Here is an 18142-nt window from a genome sequence, read left to right on the forward strand (position 1 = left end):
AACAAGGGCAAGAAAAAAACTTTTGCTTGCGAAAATGATGCGCTGAAAAAATTCTGGAACCAGATGCGGTACAACACAAGGAAGGCGGATACAGCCGAAAGAGCCAGTCTTATGAGGACTGGAGGTGGACCGCCTACACGTATGAAGGTTATTAAGAACCTCTGTGGCTGACGATCGCCACATTGAATAGACAACCTGGACGCAGACGGACTGTCAATGACAAATAGGGCAAGAATATTGTCACATCTCAACCACACTACATCTTAAACAGTTTCATTAGAGTCACCAACACCACATACATCATCCAGATCACAACCTGCACATCCATTCCCAGCTCTCTTGCCGTATTGAACTGTACGTCCATCTCCACCGATGCAGTCGCGTCCACCTCCAGCCCCTCCGCCTCCACCGCAGCCAGGTAAAAATTATAAAACTTTCAAAAACAAGGACAAGAAAAGAACTTTTGCTTGCGAAAATGATGCGCTGAAAAAATTCTGGAACCAGATGCGGTACAACACAAGGAATGTGGATACAGCCGAAAGAGCCAGTATTATGAGGACTGGAGGTGGACCGCCTACACGTATGAAGGTTATTAAGAACCTCTGCGGCTGATGATTGCCACATTGAATGGACAACAACCTGGACGCAGACGGATTGTCCATAACAAATAGTGCAAGAAAAAAAGTCACATCTCAATCACACTATATCTTAAACAGTTTCATTAGAGTCACCAACACCACATAGATCATCCAGATCACAACCTACACATCCATTCCCAGCTCTCTTGCTGTAATCACCTGTACCTTCAGCCCCTTCGTCGGCTCCGCCTCCACCGCAACCTGTGTCTCAGTCTTCCCCCCCCCGCCTGTGAATCAATCATCATCACGAGCTGGATTACGGGTGCAGCGGCGAAGGACCCCTATTCAGCATTTGCAACAGTCAAATGATGCTGTAGTATGATTAATTTTTATATTCTATTTACACCGGTTTCTCTAGGTTATTTTTAAACTTTACACTTCAATTTTTGGCATAGTCAATGATATATGCCTGTTATGCCATGTTAGCGCACAACCTTTTTTGCAGTCGCCCGGGGACTATACAGTAAATTCAAACGCGAACGGTCCACAACGTTTACAATTTATTTTAAAATATGCATTTTCATGTGCTACTAACCCAACTGATAGATATCTTGTAGAACATCAACAGAAAATATAACCAACGATCTCAGACGCCTACGATTTATTTCAAAAAATGTATTTTCATGTCCTACTGATAGATATCTTAACAGAAAATGTAACCTAACGATCTCAGACGATAATTAAGTACTGGTCATGCGAACATCATATAATATTCAGTCAATATCAAACCTTTAAATCAAGCAGTTCAAAATTAGCCTCTCAATTAAATAGCCGTCCAGTTCCTTGACAGACATCAAATACCTTTTCACTCATACCAAACCGAAGAGTTAAAGGCATCCAAGGCAGTCATACATGGCGTCGCTGTCGACTTTACAGATAATGAAATACAAACTGAACAAGAAGAACTAAGCTTCCCCATTAAATCGGTAAAACAGATGAAAAAGGGACAAAACCGAGAACCACTCCTGAGAGTACTGGTTGACATTGAAATAACTGAGAAAGAACAACAAACCTTCCACTTAGAGACTCAGCTATATCTCAGAATGAAAAGCGAGTCATTATGAAGCAAACCGGCACCAGGGCAAAGCCATCGGTGCCAAGGATTTGGACACTTTTGCTAGCAATACAAGTACAAGACATGGGCCTAGCAACATGTGCCAACCGCACAGGTCCTCACCCAGCAAACTACAGAGATGTTCCTGCACCCCACCATAAGTTCCAACGGCAGACACGCATGGCCGCTTTCCAGCTGAAAGAGATCAGTCGCTCCAGCCTAGTCTTTTCAAGTTGTACTATTTTTTTGCCATACATTTTGTATGTCATAATTCGAATTGTAATTCGATTTCCTATCTTGTCGATTTCGAATCAACGTGGTTTTTTAGAGGTTTTACCAAACTCTACAACTGACATGTTATTGTCTGTACTCATTTTTAGAGCATAGACAATAACGAAACGGAAAAGACAGTTGTCAAGGTGCGCTACCAAAATGTAGATGTTAACCTTTCTAACGCGGCAACTGACTTTAGTCAGCCTATACGCGCGAGTCATCCGCGCGTCAGCTGACTAAAGTCATTTCGATTTTCGTTTGCCTAGTACTCCTTTCGGCCAGGCGCGAATAATTCGAACATTGATTTAATTTATTCAGAAATCATCCTTCTCTTGACATCTGTCAATGGATAGCCTAAACTTTTGTTCTATCTAATTTAAATAAATATTTTTCGGGAGCGTGTCTTGAATAAAAAAATATCAGTCATCGGGCCAATTCAAATTTGCCGCGTATATAGTGTCTTATCGCTTCTTAGTGCATGTGCGTCGAAGACATTTGACTGACGTGTTTGTAACGATATGAGTTTGCGATATAATAAGTTATATTGTTTTTTAATGATTGAAAAACTATTTGGTGCGTAAACTGTTAAATAGAATATTCGAAATTTACATTGATCAAAGTGAATTTACAAAATATTTTTACAAAAGGAATGCTTTTGGAGATTGCATTCATTCGCCTATCTGCTATTATATTATCCGCGAGTAAATAGTTTCGGAAAATAATTTGAACAAGGTGTCATTTAAATATACCTAGGAGTCCGCGATTCAATATGTCTCTTTGTTTATCATTGATTAACATTTTTAAATACTATTTTCTGGTTATAGAATTAGGTGAAACAGACAAAAATTATTTATTTACCCTAGTTATCAGCCATTTATAAAGAAAAGACACGAACAATCAGATGCCCGTTCCCGCATAAATGCGGAAATTGTCGTATTACGCTACACCAGGTCCCGCGCTACTGAATTTTTATACACTGCGCGGCAAATCATCGTCTGCTGGTGTGAGACAGACACTTGAGAATTATTTTTTTCGTAACACTATTCAAAAGGGTTTGATTCATGACTACTATTTTTTTTTATGGAGAATTCTTCTTATATTTATAGTCGAAAATAACTCGAGTTACTTACTATCATGTCATTATAATAAAATAAGAGATTACCTATTCTAGTACCAGTGGGTCTATTCTATACTTATCAACCGCTAAAGTGATAAAGTAATAAATATTATCATACTTAGGGTAGGTTTGTATCAAAATGTTAGCACTTATTGTAACAATTACACGAAGTTGGTTTTTATTGTTGCAATAAGTGCTATATTTTAACAGCACCTATCTTGCTGCTGTTGAAATATCGCACTTATTGCAACAATAAAAACCAACTTCGTGTAATTGTTACAATAAGTGCTAATATTTTGATACAAACCTACCCTAAGTTTGATACTATTTATCACTTTAGTGTTCGATAAGTATAGAATAGACCCACAGGTTATTGAAGTAATATAATAAAAAAAAAAACAAATGAACTTGAAAATAAAATTGTGGTGACTATAAAGCATTTAGAAGTGCAAAAAGTGTTTGAAATTTAATATTTTACGAATTGTAATAGCCTAATAGGTATTCGAAAAATAAACCGTTTTGTTATAAACTATGTGTCATTCGATTCCATTCAGTTCGGGGTCAATGGTAGGTACAAACCAGGCACTGGTGGTAAGTACATTACTCTCAAATAGCCAGTAGTTCTCAAGGATGATTTATTTATACTCGACCTGCAGTGCTGCAATGTGTATGGGAGTTCAAATAAAAGTTACACAGTTTGAGATGTCCTGGATGCTATAAAAATGAGCTATTTATGACTGATATTTTTTTAACACACTCAACAAAAATGCTCATAAAAGTCATAAACCATATTATTATTCATTATGTGTATGACATATTTGTCGAAATCGTAGCCGTAGACTATAATACTGAACTGTTCTTACACTTGTTAATCTGTCATCGACGCATTAGTCCAGCACCATTTCGTAAGTGTCATGGCGCCGCTCGAGTAAGCCGGCATTTTTTCAATGAAGAAATCTTGTTCGTGATTTCTTATCAGTTTTAGGCGACGAATGTTTATTTTTAGAGTCACATAAAATATTAGGTTCTGTCATAATCATTTTTGAACTTGACTCCGATTTTTTACTACTCTATTTGTGTATGTTTGACTGACATTTATTACGATTTATTGATGCTTGAAATAACAACGCGCACTGTTGTACTAAGTCGGGATTCGTAAGGCTTAGAAAGGGTTAAGTGACACCCGTGCCTATCCTTTAGTTAGGTTAGGCTAGTTAAAGGTTTCATCATAAACCATTTACCAGTACAATCATACAATAATAGACATTAGAATATCAAACACCCCCTAATAAATGGTGACCCCTTTATAATGAACAGTAAATTGTGCAAAATGTGATATTAATTCAAAGTGAAAAAAATCAACAGCGCGGCGTCAAGCGGGACACAAGAAACAACACACTTCATCAGATTTTATCGATCCCATCAACAATCATCATGGCTTCTGTTACGCAAAACCAATTAACTAAAACGATATTGTGAAAAGATGACAACTCGAAACACCCCCCGATATTTTGCTGTATATGTATGGATACATGTTTTGCTTTTTACATATTCATAACAACGATGCAGGGACACATGCCCACTGCAAGTCACAAACTGATTTAGGGCAGTTTGGTATTTTTTCTACCCTTGACAAGACTGTCGACAGACAAACTCATTTGCTACATTGCATTAAAACTACGGATGAACCAGACCGTGTTATGTACTCGCTGATCAAACAAGGCTGTCGTCAAGCTGATATAATATAATCGTCTCCGGAAATTTGTATGTACGCAGTTCACCGTATCACACTTAACCGTGAAATGTTGTATCACAAATATATGGTTGTATATTAAAGACCGTCCAACCTCTTTGGCTGATATAGTACTGAGATAAAATTCATGTCTAAATAAAACATTGTCGGTTTACAGGAAGCCAGTGGCAAACAAATTTTGAAAATAGCCGATATACTGGATTATTTGTTAGGTTACGTTAGGATCTAATAAAATTGGAACATTATTGCTCCACGAAAACGTGTAATTTTTTCATCTCGGTACTATAGAAATAATTATTTCCGATAAGAAAGCTCACGGCGAACTGTGCTACGGTGAAATGTAATACGTGCAACATACATGTAACCATAATATAACTTAAAATTATGTTTTCGGCACAATGGTGTTTAATCCTATGAAGAGTAGAGAACAACATTTTTGGCAATGCAAAGGATTTACCATCATCACTTAATAGTTTGGACAGTAACAGGACGGAGCCTAGTGAACTTCTAATATTACAGCACTTAATAGCAAATCTAAAAAGTGGTTCGATTCGTAAACTCAAAATATATGTTGTAAATTGTCAATTTAAAACATGCTTTCACTTTGTATATTATCTACATTTCGTCGTTGAAACTAGAAAATTGTGTAACTCCAAAAACACTACTTTACAGGAGAGACAAAAAACATTATGGTTTCCTATACAAATGTATGGTTTTGGAGGGAAATCATCCATGATTTAACAATGATACAATTTTTCTGGAATTACAAAATTTGCAAGACGGATAGATATTATCAACGGCCACTAGGTGGCATTCAAAGTCAATTTTCGATTAAAACGGAGTTACACAATTTTCTAGTTTCAACGACGATTTGACGTTTCATTTGTATCACATTTGCTTTTTGTATTTGAATAGTGTGAAGTTTGCAATTGATATCCGCAATGCAGTTAATTCAATTAATGATCATCTTAGTGGTCTGTTTTTTAACTTCACTTTCATATATCAAGGCTCCGTTCCATGTTCTAAGGAATGTTTCCTCAACACCTTTAGGTATTGCAGGTATATCCGCATATTATCCAAATGACACGAGCAGACTTGCCAACTCGTCGACCCCCGCCGTTTACCTGGCCCGATCGGAGAAATTTCATTTTGAATCTTTTCATTGAGCTGTGAGTGGAATAAAAACATTTCTATAACAGCACGATCCGAATCGCCAATTGGTGTGATAGATTAGCTTAAATGCTTGATTTCCCACGTCTAGTGCCCCCTATTAATGCTGTCAGTTTGATGTTTGCTTTTATAATGATAGTAGCCTGACTTCATTCATTATTTATCAAACATAAATATAATGAATTCTGATGGATTTAAGTTTTGTATTATTCCCATTGTTCCCAGAATGGATGATTTTACACCTCTTGAGTGTAGTATTTTTATTGTTTATAATTATTACTAATGATATATTACAGTAAAACCTCGTTAATACGAATTCCATGAGACTGAAAATCGAAAAAAAAATCGAATTACGAATTATGAAATGGGGGAATATATTGAAATTTTGAAAAAAAAAAAATTTTTGATTTTCATTAATTTCGTTTCCGATCATACATGTGCCTACCGAATTGGGTCATAAAATGTCAGGATTATTTTTTATTACCATCATAAAATAAGTCATTTTTGATGTTTTAAGAAAAGTCTGTCACAATTTTCAATGACTAGCTCATGAAATAGTGTACTTTATTAAGATTTATTGAATATTTTTATATGCCGGGGACTCTAAAATCATTTCGAATTATGAAATTCGAATTAAAGGTAAGGTTTTATATGAAAATAATGTTTAAGGGGGGACATGCTCGTCGAAGGTCAAAATTGAGTTTTTATTGTATTTTCAAACCATGATCCTGGACACTCCTTAAACGTTGTAGATAATCTATTTATATAATTTTGAAGCCTTATTATCCTTTATAGTTATTTTAAACATTTGATGACTGCATAAAGTATTTTTGTTACATAAAATAGTATTCTTTTAAACCTCTCGCTCTAATGTTTTAGAATATAGTCATATTTCGGTACATAACTGTGCAGTGGTGTTAAGATTTTTTACATTTATTAATTTTTAAACGCATTTATAAAACCATTAGCATAATTTATTACGGGATAATTTTTGTAAAATATTCACGATAAAAAATTATATTGATAATCTCTGTGATCCCAAATTTGACAAGAATTAGGCATTTTATTATTCAAAAAATCGGCAAGATTAACACATTTGAAGATGATTCCAAAGATATTTATTATAAGCTATGTCTTTGACCATTCAAGTGTGATAAACATCCTACGAATAATGATTGCTTTATAATAATTATTGACCTAAGAATAAGGTAGTGTTTTTTTGAAATACGCCATTTCTTTTGTCATTCCCCAGTGGTTAAGCTACAACATACGGCCGTAGCCATAAATTGACAAACTATAATTGAAGTAGGGAGTAAAATGATATTGACGCGCGTGTTTGAACATGTACCATTTAAAAAAAAAATAAAAAAAAATTCGGTTAGGTACATGTTCAAACACGCGCGTTAACATAATTTTACTCCCTACTTTAATTATAGTTTGTCAATTTATGGCTACGGCCGCATGTTGTAGCTTAACCACTAGGGAATGACAAAAGAAATGGCGTATTTCAAAAAAACACTACCTTATTCTTAGGTCAATAATTATTATAAAGCAATCATTATTCATAAGATGTTTATCACAATTGAATGGTCAAAGACATAGCTTACAATAAGTATCTTTAGAATCATCTTCAAATGTGTTAATCTTGCCGATTTTTTGAATAATAAAATGCCTAATTCTTGTCAAATTTGGGATCACAGAGATTATTAATATAATTTTTTATCGTGAATATTTTACAAAAATTATCTCGTAATAAATTATACTAATGGTTTTATAAATGCGTTTAAAAATTAATAAATGTAAAAAATCTTAACACCACTGCACAGTTATGTACCGAAATATGACTATATTCTAAAACATTACAGCGAGAGGTTTAAAAGAATACTATTTTATGTAACAAAAATACTTTATGCAGTCATCAAATGTTTAAAATAACTATAAAGGATAATAAGGCTTCAAAATTATATAAATAGATTATCTACAACGTTTAAGGAGTGTCCAGGATCATGGTTTGAAAATACAATAAAAACTCAATTTGGACCTTCGACGAGCATGTCCCCCCTTAAGGGACTTTGTTTTCGGGAAAATTTCAAATTACGGCGAATTTCGAATTATCAGTGTTCTTACTAATGAGGTTTTACTGTATTAGGTTTTGATGATTTTTTTATGTTTATCGAGTGTATTATTTTGATAAGTTAAGGGGTTTTCTACAAACACGTCAACTATTAATAATTTGTTTGCTATATTTTTTTGTATGGTGACCCTTGACTTAATAGGTAGGTGATAGTTAGAGTTAATAGTATTCGGTGTCAGTGTTTATTTGCCTTTTGGTGAGTGTACACGGTGCCTGAAGATGCAGAAAGGCGAAACCCGGGTCGCAAAAAACGACTCAAATGGAATAGTACAAAACTTAAATCCATTAGAATTTAAATTCAAATTCCATCAAGTACCTTCGGTCGATAGTAGTATTAATATTATAAATATAATAGTTTTCGGTGACATAACTTAAAAAATATGAAGGAAGACTATTTGGTGTACGCACTGAGTTGACCAATAGATATTTATAATACACAATATAGTATGTTATGAACCAATAAAAACAAGCGCCGATACGATTGAATTGGTACGTGAATCGTTGCGTATAATTACTGTTTCAGTTTGACAATTACTCACGATGATTAGAATGAGTTGTCAAGTCTGCGAGTCTACTCGGTACTTTCAGCATAACACGGTCTGAGTCATAAACATAGTCATTGAACATTCTCGAGCAGTAATATTGAATCGATAGGGTCTATCATACGAAGTGAGTCTCAGGTGAAGTACACGATGACAACTGTGATAACGGTGAGAGTGAGAAGCATGCCTCCGATGAGAATAAACTTGTCCTGTCTCGCTCTCCTTTCGATGATGCTGATGGTGGCGTTGGAGAGTCCGAGTGTGTTGGCAATGTCGATGATCCTGCGATGCGCTCCCTTCAGAGCGTCTCTCTGGTTGCGGAGGCTACTCAGCACATTGGATCCTGAACAAGCACAAAAAAATTAGCCATATTAGATTACTAAAAAACTGAAGATGTCGAAGAAACCCTTCTACTGCCAGATTTGAGCCTCCTTTGGTTTCCCCATCAAAATCGCTGAAGCAATTGCCAAATTAGTGTAAATACCAATTTTTCATCCAACATCAACCAGAAACCCTTCTACCTCTTCACAGTTTGTGTTGGCCATCAAAGCATCAAGTGCTGTAATGCTGTAATACTAAACGCTTGATAAGACTCCCTCCAGTAAATACAAACTCTTTGTGGTGGGATGACATCGTAAAATAAATAAATAAGTAGCATGTCTGACCTGTAGTGATCATGTCATCAACGCCGCGATGCGCATTCTGCAGGGAAGCATGGTGTGCGGAGGAGGCGTCAACGTCTATGGAGGTGTAGGCGGGGGCGTCGTTAGCCGTGAACCGCCGACTGAGGAGTTGCTGCCTCTCTTCCTGCTCTAGCCGCTGGCGTTGCCTCCGCTCTTGAATTCCGCCAAGCGCCGCCTGCAAGAATGGATTGTCGTGTCACCTTTAGCAAACCACCATACAGAAAATATACAACATAATGTACAGAACAACAAACTAAAAGTTTAAACACCGTAAATCAATGGGTGATGTAATATCTGTACCCCATACCCAAAGGGCACTAAACACCCACAGGAATGCCCTGAAATCCGCTGAATAAACACTCATAAAGTGCTGTGGTTGTACGTGGCGGCAAAGAACTAAGGACCGCGAAGAGTGGTGGCCTTCATCCAGCAGTGGATCGACCCCAGAAAGTGCCCCACTCACTAGGACCGGCCCTGATCACATGCTGTCATTAGTTTGTATATTATAATAGTATGCAATCGGTACAATGGCACCTAATTGAAAAGTCTCAAATGAAGATGGATCTCAGAGTAATAATATAAAGAGTTTGGGTATTGTTCGGCGAAATAAAGCCGTGTTTATTGCATATGTAGCTGCAGAATAATAAGTGATCAAATGAGTACCTTGGTATCAAAGTGGGACATAAGCCACACTCCACTAAATTCATGTTTTTGTTGATTCTGGTAGTGTTAGAGATGCTCTTTCCAACAATGCCTTCGACAGTATCAAAAACGGTCGTTTTCATGGAGATTTTTGTGTTTAAAGTTCGTGTATAATATCAAAAACGGACACTTGACTTATATGCGCGCGCAGGTAAGGGCCAGCCAATCACTGAGCAGGAATCTTCTCAGACTGTCATGGCTGCCGGGATTTCGGCACTCTGATAACATTATTCTAAAATAGAGGTTCTCTGTCAGTTTTTTTCAAAATAAGTGCATTTATAATAGTTTTCAAGAAAAAGTATAATATTTAATGAACTGAAATGGACTCAAGGAATGCTAGAAAACGTGTAGCTAAGCCCAATGAGTGGAAAAGGGCCAAAGAAAAGACTTTAAAGTAAGTACTATCAGAATACTACTACAAAACTTTTTCGATCACAATGCATCTTTTTTAAATGCGATTTATTGTTAAAATATGATGTGCTCAAGCATAATTTTATGTTTTTATAAGAATAATAATATTTAAATATTAACCTTTGCGCATTTTCACTCGTTATTTACGAGTATTTTTCATTGTTAACGCATTTACACATACGCTATTACCTCCATGTCATTACTATGGTCACGGAAAGGGTGGTTCAAGAACAAAATGTTTTTTCAAACCGTGGTTTCTAAGTTGAATAAAACACTAAAATATATTATTTTTTCCAGATATTCTGCAAAAGGCGTGCCTTCCTTTCCTAAATGCGGCCATCGTCGTGGTCTTCAATGCAGATTATTGACAATGGAAGACATAAGGAAGTTTCACGAATCGTTTTATTCTGCACCAGCTAAAGACAAGCAGGATTCTTTTATTTTGAAATACTGTAGGACTCTCGTACCAAAAAGACGCCGTCAAAAAGTTTTTATAAAACAAAAAATGGCTACATTTCATTACAGCATTATAAACACTGCTGGGAATTGTCTTCCCGTATGCAGGGCCACGTTTTTATCAACATTAAATATAACAAAACATAGAGTTATCGGAGTCTTCCAACGGTTTAAAAAAAATAACATGTTAGTACCCATTGAAACAAGGGGTGGATCAAGAAAGGATAAACTTTTTGAAAACAAGATGAATTCTGTCATCGATTTCACCAAATGTCTCAAGGGAATCGAGTCACATTATAAACGAGACCGAAGTACAAGAATTTACTTAGATTCAGATCTAAGCATTACCAAAATATGGTCAATGTATAATAATAGCGTCACTGATGACTTCAAAGTAAAAATGTCATACTTTCGGATGTTGTTTAATACCCGGTTTAATATGAGTTTTGCAACTCCAAGCACTGATGAATGTAGCACATGTTTGGAATTAAAAGAAAAAGTGAAATTAGAAAAGGATGAAAATGAGAAAAAAGATTTGATATTTAAACTTACTCTACACAAAAAAAAAGCAAACTGTTTTTTCGAATATTTGAAGAAGAAAAACGATGATTGTTTTCTTATGTCCTTCGATTGCCAGAAAAACCTTGTGTTGCCAAAAGTTAGTGACCAGTCCGCCTATTACTCGAGACAATTTTACTGCTTCAATTTAGCAGTCGTATCAGGAACGTCAAAAAATAATTTGTCACCACAAAATGTGTCAATTTATACATGGAATGAAAACCAAGGGAGGAAATCTTCAAATGAAGTAGCATCAATCATTTTCAATGAACTACAATCAAAAGTATTGAACGGATACACAAATGTTCGGTTGGTAGCAGATGGGTGTGCTGGCCAAAATAAAAATTTAACAATAGTAACGATGTGTGCCAAATGGCTTCATAACAATGCTCCTCCATCAATCACTAAGCTGGAGATAATTTTTCCAGTCACTGGACATTCTTTCCTTCCAGCAGATCGGGTATTTGGTCTTATCGAAAGAGACTTAAAGAAAAAGAAAACAATAATACATATTGAAGAATATCATGATGTATTTAAAGCACACGGAACATTGAAAATAATTGGTACAGATTGGAGTCCTCATAATTGGAAAGACGAAGCTAAAATAAACATAAAATCTACAGCACAATTACATTTCAAAATATCTCAATGCAAGAGAATTTTATTCCGCAAAACGAAAAAGAATAATATTGTGGTAAGAGGTGAAATACCTTACAATTGTGACATCGCGAGACAGAAGCAAATTCTAAAAAAGAATAAAACATACGATGCAGTAAATCCAGCACCGATTCCTATAGGCGTTAAACTGAATGAAAACAAGATAAACGATGTAAATTCTCTACTTTCGAAACATTTTGGACTCGAATGGAAGAATATAGAAACCCTGCATTGGTATAAGAACATAATTGAAACAAATAATAATTTGCCAATCGATGGCCAACAATATACTGAAGATATTCATGCATGTGAATGCTTTGAAGAAGTGAATAATTTAGAAGCTATTGATACACTTGATGGAGATGACGTGGAACTTGCGGGAGTCGAATTATAATCTCCAGAAAATGAATGATTATTAATTTTAAGGCTTTTCATTTATTGTTAAATCCTGTCAATAAAAGAAATTTCAACTATCTTGAAATTTTATTTAAAAAAAATTAAACTTTCTGCGAATTGTTATCTCCAGAAAATGAATAATTATTAATTTTAAGGCATTCCATTTATTGTTAAATCTTCTCAATGAAAGAAATCTGAACTACCTTGAAATTTTATTTAAAAAAATTAAGCTTTCTGCGAATTGTTATCTCCAGAAAATGAATGATTATTAGTTTTAAGGCTTTCCATTTATTGTTAAATCTTTTCAATAAAAGAAATCTGAACTACCTTGAAATTTTATTTAAAAAAATTAAGCTTTCTGCGAATTGTTATCTCCAGAAAATGAATGATTATTAGTTTTAAGGCTTTCCATTTATTGTTAAATCTTTTCAATAAAAGAAATCTGAACTACCTTGAAATTTTATTTTAAAAAAATTTAAATTTTCTGCGAATTGTTACCTATCTCCAGAAAATAAATGATTATTAATTTTAAGGCTTTTCATTTATTGTTAAATTCTGTCAATAAAAGAAATCTGAACTACCTTGCAATTTTATTTAAAAAAATTAAACTTTCTGTCAAAAGCGGACACGTACGGCCGTTTGCGTATCAAACACGGACAAACGCAAAAGTATGTGTCAAAAACGGACGTAAGCAATTTTGAACGATTATATTTGATATTTACAAAATGAATATCTTAGATTTAACTTAATAAATGTGATTCTATACCTCTAAGCATTACTCAAGTATTTTTTTTATATATATTATGTTTCAATATTTATATGAAATGAAAAATCGCCTCTCCTGCAAATTATTGCAGATGGCTCATGTCCCACTTTGATACCAAGGTACTCAAATATCTATTGTTTAAAATATCAAATTACTCTGTAGTAATATTTTCCCAGTGAATCCATTTCCAGTAAACAACTTAGCTAGACCAGCAAGTTGATTGGCGAAATTAGAGACGGTGTATTATTACATCATATCACAATACCATTACGGTGTATTAGCCGAATAATCATTTTTAATAGTATTATATTTTATTGCGACTGAAATAACAAATAATATTTCACAAACTACTCGATTTAAAACGCTGACTCTATAAATTAGTCTAATATGATTATGTACCAGAATTTAATGTTAATGTGTTTTTATTTGTTTGTTGTTTTTATTGTATGAATAACGAAGAATAATTTATCTCAATGTCACTCGAATCCAAGTACTTAGCTCGTAACTATCATTGTATAATATACTATTGTACCGATACGCTGCTAATAAATATCACCCTGCTACATCGAAGACTTCATTATCATCATCCTCTACCTACACATCGAACACCACACTAGTGACCCAACACGTACAATGCACAGAGAACCTCAATGTTATTATTATTAACTTAACCATGAAACGTTATACCATCATGTTGGTTCTCAGTATAACTACCAAATTTAAACACAACATAGTTAACCATATTTTCTACTAAATTAACCAACTTTATATTTAAGGTGAAGCCTTTACTGAGCCGTTTTTAAAAAGGATTTCAAGTTATACACATTTATATTTTTTATAAAAATCGATGTTTTTTAAAATAGATATAAAAAATATTATAACTATGAATTAGTCAAAAATCTCTTGGGAAGTGCTTAGAAAACTTAATAAACTAAATTTTAATAATAAATATGACCATAAAATATATGTGATAATAGGGTGCAGTCCGATTCAACAAATTCACATTTTATTAAATTTTTTACAATTTATTGTAAGTTTATCTTTGACTTTAAATATATAATATTTTTCTTTTTAATGTTTTCAGGTACATATTTATTAATTAATATGTTGGGGTCACTCGGGGTGTGTGGTGTTCGATGCGTAGGTAGAGGATGATGATAATGACGAAGTCTTCAATGTAGCAGGGTGAGATTTATTAGCAGCGTATTATACAATGATAGTTACGAGCTACGTACTTGATTTGAGTGACATTGACATAAATTGTTCTTCGTTATTTATACAATAAAAGTTAGTACATTAACATTAAATTCTGTTACATAATCATATTAAACTAAATATAGAATCAGCGTTTTAAATTGAATATCGAAAAGAAATATTATTTGTTATTAGGTTATTACAGTTGTAAGCAAATACTATGGGAAATGTTTACTCAGCTCATACACCGTACTGGTATAAAGTGTTGTGATATGTAATAATACACCATCTCTTATTTCGCCTAATCGACTTGCTGGTCTAGCTTGAGTTGTTTACTGGAAATGGCTTGGGAATATTTTACTGCAAAGTAACTTGATATTTTTATAAACAATAGATATCTGATCGCTTATTATTCTGCAGCTACAAATACAGTTGAAATTGTAAATTATCAAAAAAAAATCTCAAATTGCAAGCTTCGTATTTTTCCGCTGGGTGCCTCTTTAAAAAAGGCTCAGTAAAGGCTTCACCTTAACACAAAAACAATAAATTTCAGCAACTCGTGCTCGCAGTTTTTAAATAACTGTAGTCATTCAAATCAATATTTACCGGCGACATGTACAAAAAATATTTAAATTATATCTTACTCTAACGCGTATTGCGGAGATATAAGCGTACCGAATGCTTTCTCACTCGCATTTATAGTTCGTTTTTGTTCAGGCTTTGAGATGGATCTTTATTTTGTCTTTGCTTACCTGCATATGCCTATTGTCATATTTTAACTGGTCACACCGCATCTTGGCAATTTGTCTCTGAGTCATGGGCGCTTTGAATATCATGATATCCAACCGGTCACAATTCCTGGAAGAAGAGATGATGTAAGCAAATGAATATAATTGAGTTAAGGTGATGTCTCTATGTAAAGTTGTTATCGAAAAATAGCTAGAAAAGTTTATTAATCGGTAAATATATATTCAAAAGTAATGAGAAAAATAAAATAAAAAATTTTAAGTCATCATGGAGTTCCATATTCCAAAAATACGTGTCAAATTCGGTACATTTGTATCGGGTGGCAAGAATGAATGACATAAGTTTAATTATCAAAATTACGATAAAAATATACGTAAATATATTACCTAGGAAAACGCTAAACGGAAATTGGAATTTATTATATCCTTATATCTTTTTTTTCAAATTTAAAAAACATCGATTTTGAGGTTAGAAAGCATGTAATTAAAATCGAAAAAACTCGGTTTGTACGCAAAAACTGAGAAAAAACGGTTAGCGTTTCTATTAAAAATATTATTTATTAATTTTTAGGGTAGTTATTTAAATTTAATCTTGTATTTTTGTATATTAACTAATCGATAGTAAATAAAATTAATATATGACAAGACTTTTATCGACATGTGCTGCTAAAGCGGAAATAAATCGTACCATTTTTGAAACAACACTCGCATAGATAAAAAAATACACACACACACATACATTGAAAATAAAGGGTCGCCAGCATATCGCCAGGTATGAAGACAAGCACTCTGTTAATTTTGCTCTGCCCATAATAACATTTTCGGTTTGCGATATTGGAGCATATGTCACAATGGACGATCATATATCAACCTCCATTTTTTGAAATAGTGTTGTGAAATTATTTCAGATATTTATTACTGTTTTGACGTACCTACCTTTTATAAAGCGATTTTAAAATAAATATAGTTTCATAATAATATAAAGAAAGCATACTTATGACACACATCAAATTTAATCTTTGTCTAGTGACTGTACAATTTCTCCCTATTTATGTTAAGTGTTTAAAATGTTATAAGTAAATAAAATTCGTCTATTCACGTGGTAGTCGCGAAAATTATGAACAATATACAATGTTAAAAATAATAAGAATTGTTAAAATTTCTAGTCACAATATTAATCAAAGACAAATTAACCCGATCAAAACAGCCTCGACAAACTTCCACTTCTTTCTTTCACAACTTTTGTTCTATATGTTTATCCTGGATACAGCGGCAAACACATTTTGAAAATAGCCGATATACTGGATTATTTGTTAGTTTGGGTTAGTTTAAGTTAGATTAGGTAATCCTAACAAATAATCCAGTATATAGGCTATTTTCAAAATGTGTTTGCCGCTGTATCCAGGATAACCGACTTGTACCCTAACTTTAATTACATACATACTATTGTACTATAGAAAATAGCCGATATACTGGATTATTTGTTAGTTTGGGTTAGTTTAAGTTAGATTAGGTAATCCTAACAAATAATCCAGTATATAGGCTATTTTCAAAATGTGTTTGCCGCTGTATCCAGGATAACCGACTTGTACCCTAACTTTAATTACATACATACTATTGTACTATATTTGGGCCATCAAACGTTCATTCCTGTCTACGGCCTTAAAATTATTATCTACGTGCCTATATAACTGTATGCCGTCCTGTCAAAAAGTGGAGGTTGATAATTTAGTATGTAGAAAATAGAAGTTATTATTAGTCTCCGTAAAATATAGGGTAAAAAATTCAGTGAATGAACACATAAGAGGTGAATTTGAAAATAAATTTAATTAAAAACGATTAAATGAACTAAGAAAATTATAACAATAGGTAGGTACAATAAATTGTGTATAACCGTGGTATTACTAATTTTATGCCGTGATGCTTTGATAGTTGAACTTTTCATAATATTTGGATCACTATTTAGTTGCTCATTTATCTGCTACATCATAAAGTCGTAAATATTGTTTTTTTTATGAAGCAATCATAAATACAAAAAATTAAGATCTACTTTTCAATCATAGTAGATGCCTAGGAATATGGTATAGGTGTTGATAATTTTTAATTATTTATTCGAGATCTTCAGGGAATTACAAAAGTCCACACCTAGAAACCACTGGGCCAATAAGGTTTCTTTTTATATCTCCAAATCCATTTCACTTACACATTTATAGGTAAAATAAATAAAACTATCTTTTATTTTATCTTGCACTGTTCTTTAAAATCGACATTAGATTTTTTCAAAGAAATAACGTTCTGTCTTTTTCTTAGAATATTATGTAATCAGTGGTGCACTTACTTCAAATTCTAAATTTTTTTCTTACGTTTTTACAAACCGTCCACTCTGTGGAGGCCCATATGAACCCATTAGGATCGGACATGGTTGAAACGAAATGAATTGGGATGTCTATATAATATCGACTATATTGTCATAATTATAACTACAGTCGAACTCGGTTATTACAATCTCGGACATAGCGAGATCTCGGATGTAATGAGGAAACAATCGTTGACATTTGGTATATGGTTTTCTCAAAACATTTTTATTCACTGCTATAACGAGATACTTATCGGATATACCGAGCTAAAATACTGGTAATGTGTTGATCATTCAAGATCATCAAGACATTTCGACCCTAAGCAATAAAATCCGATCGGACAGGATGCCGCCGGGGACAGATTACGTTTATGACACTAGTTAAGTGTCTAATTGTTGTTTTCGCCGACAATAAAAATACCTATTCTCTGATATAACGAGTACCGCTTATAACGAGCAATTTCAGCCGGTCCAACCTTCCTAGTAATAACCAAGTACAACTGTATATTCCTTATTTTGTTTAATAATAATTCGAA

At 33.7% G+C, this 18142-nt stretch overlaps 1 protein-coding gene across 5 annotated transcripts in view; it reads right to left on the bottom strand.

Annotated features, from left to right (window-relative positions):
* Membrin (golgi SNAP receptor complex member 2) overlaps window positions 1-18142 on the bottom strand; it is a 30940-nt gene that overhangs the window by 6672 nt on the left and 6126 nt on the right. For 2 of the 5 annotated variants that reach the window (XR_015071261.1, XR_015071260.1), the window contains exons 2-4: window positions 15257-15362; window positions 9347-9539; window positions 8679-9024 (exon numbers count right to left, since the gene is read on the bottom strand). Coding sequence is in view for 2 of the 5 variants with exons in the window: in XM_085951405.1 (XP_085807531.1) it covers window positions 8816-9024; window positions 9347-9539; window positions 15257-15362 (508 nt within the window). In the remaining 3 variants the exon portion in view is untranslated. Of the gene's footprint in view, window positions 1-5742; window positions 6685-8076; window positions 9025-9346; window positions 9540-15256; window positions 15363-18142 lie in introns of those variants that run through there. The other 3 variants (XM_085951405.1, XM_085951404.1, XR_015071259.1) reach the window with 2 other exon arrangements.

The sequence above is a fragment of the Rhyacophila brunnea genome, unplaced genomic scaffold (assembly GCF_057557595.1).
Source record: "Rhyacophila brunnea isolate RB1 unplaced genomic scaffold, BYU_Rbru_1.0 scaffold_24, whole genome shotgun sequence".
Lineage (NCBI taxonomy): Eukaryota > Metazoa > Arthropoda > Insecta > Trichoptera > Rhyacophilidae > Rhyacophila > Rhyacophila brunnea.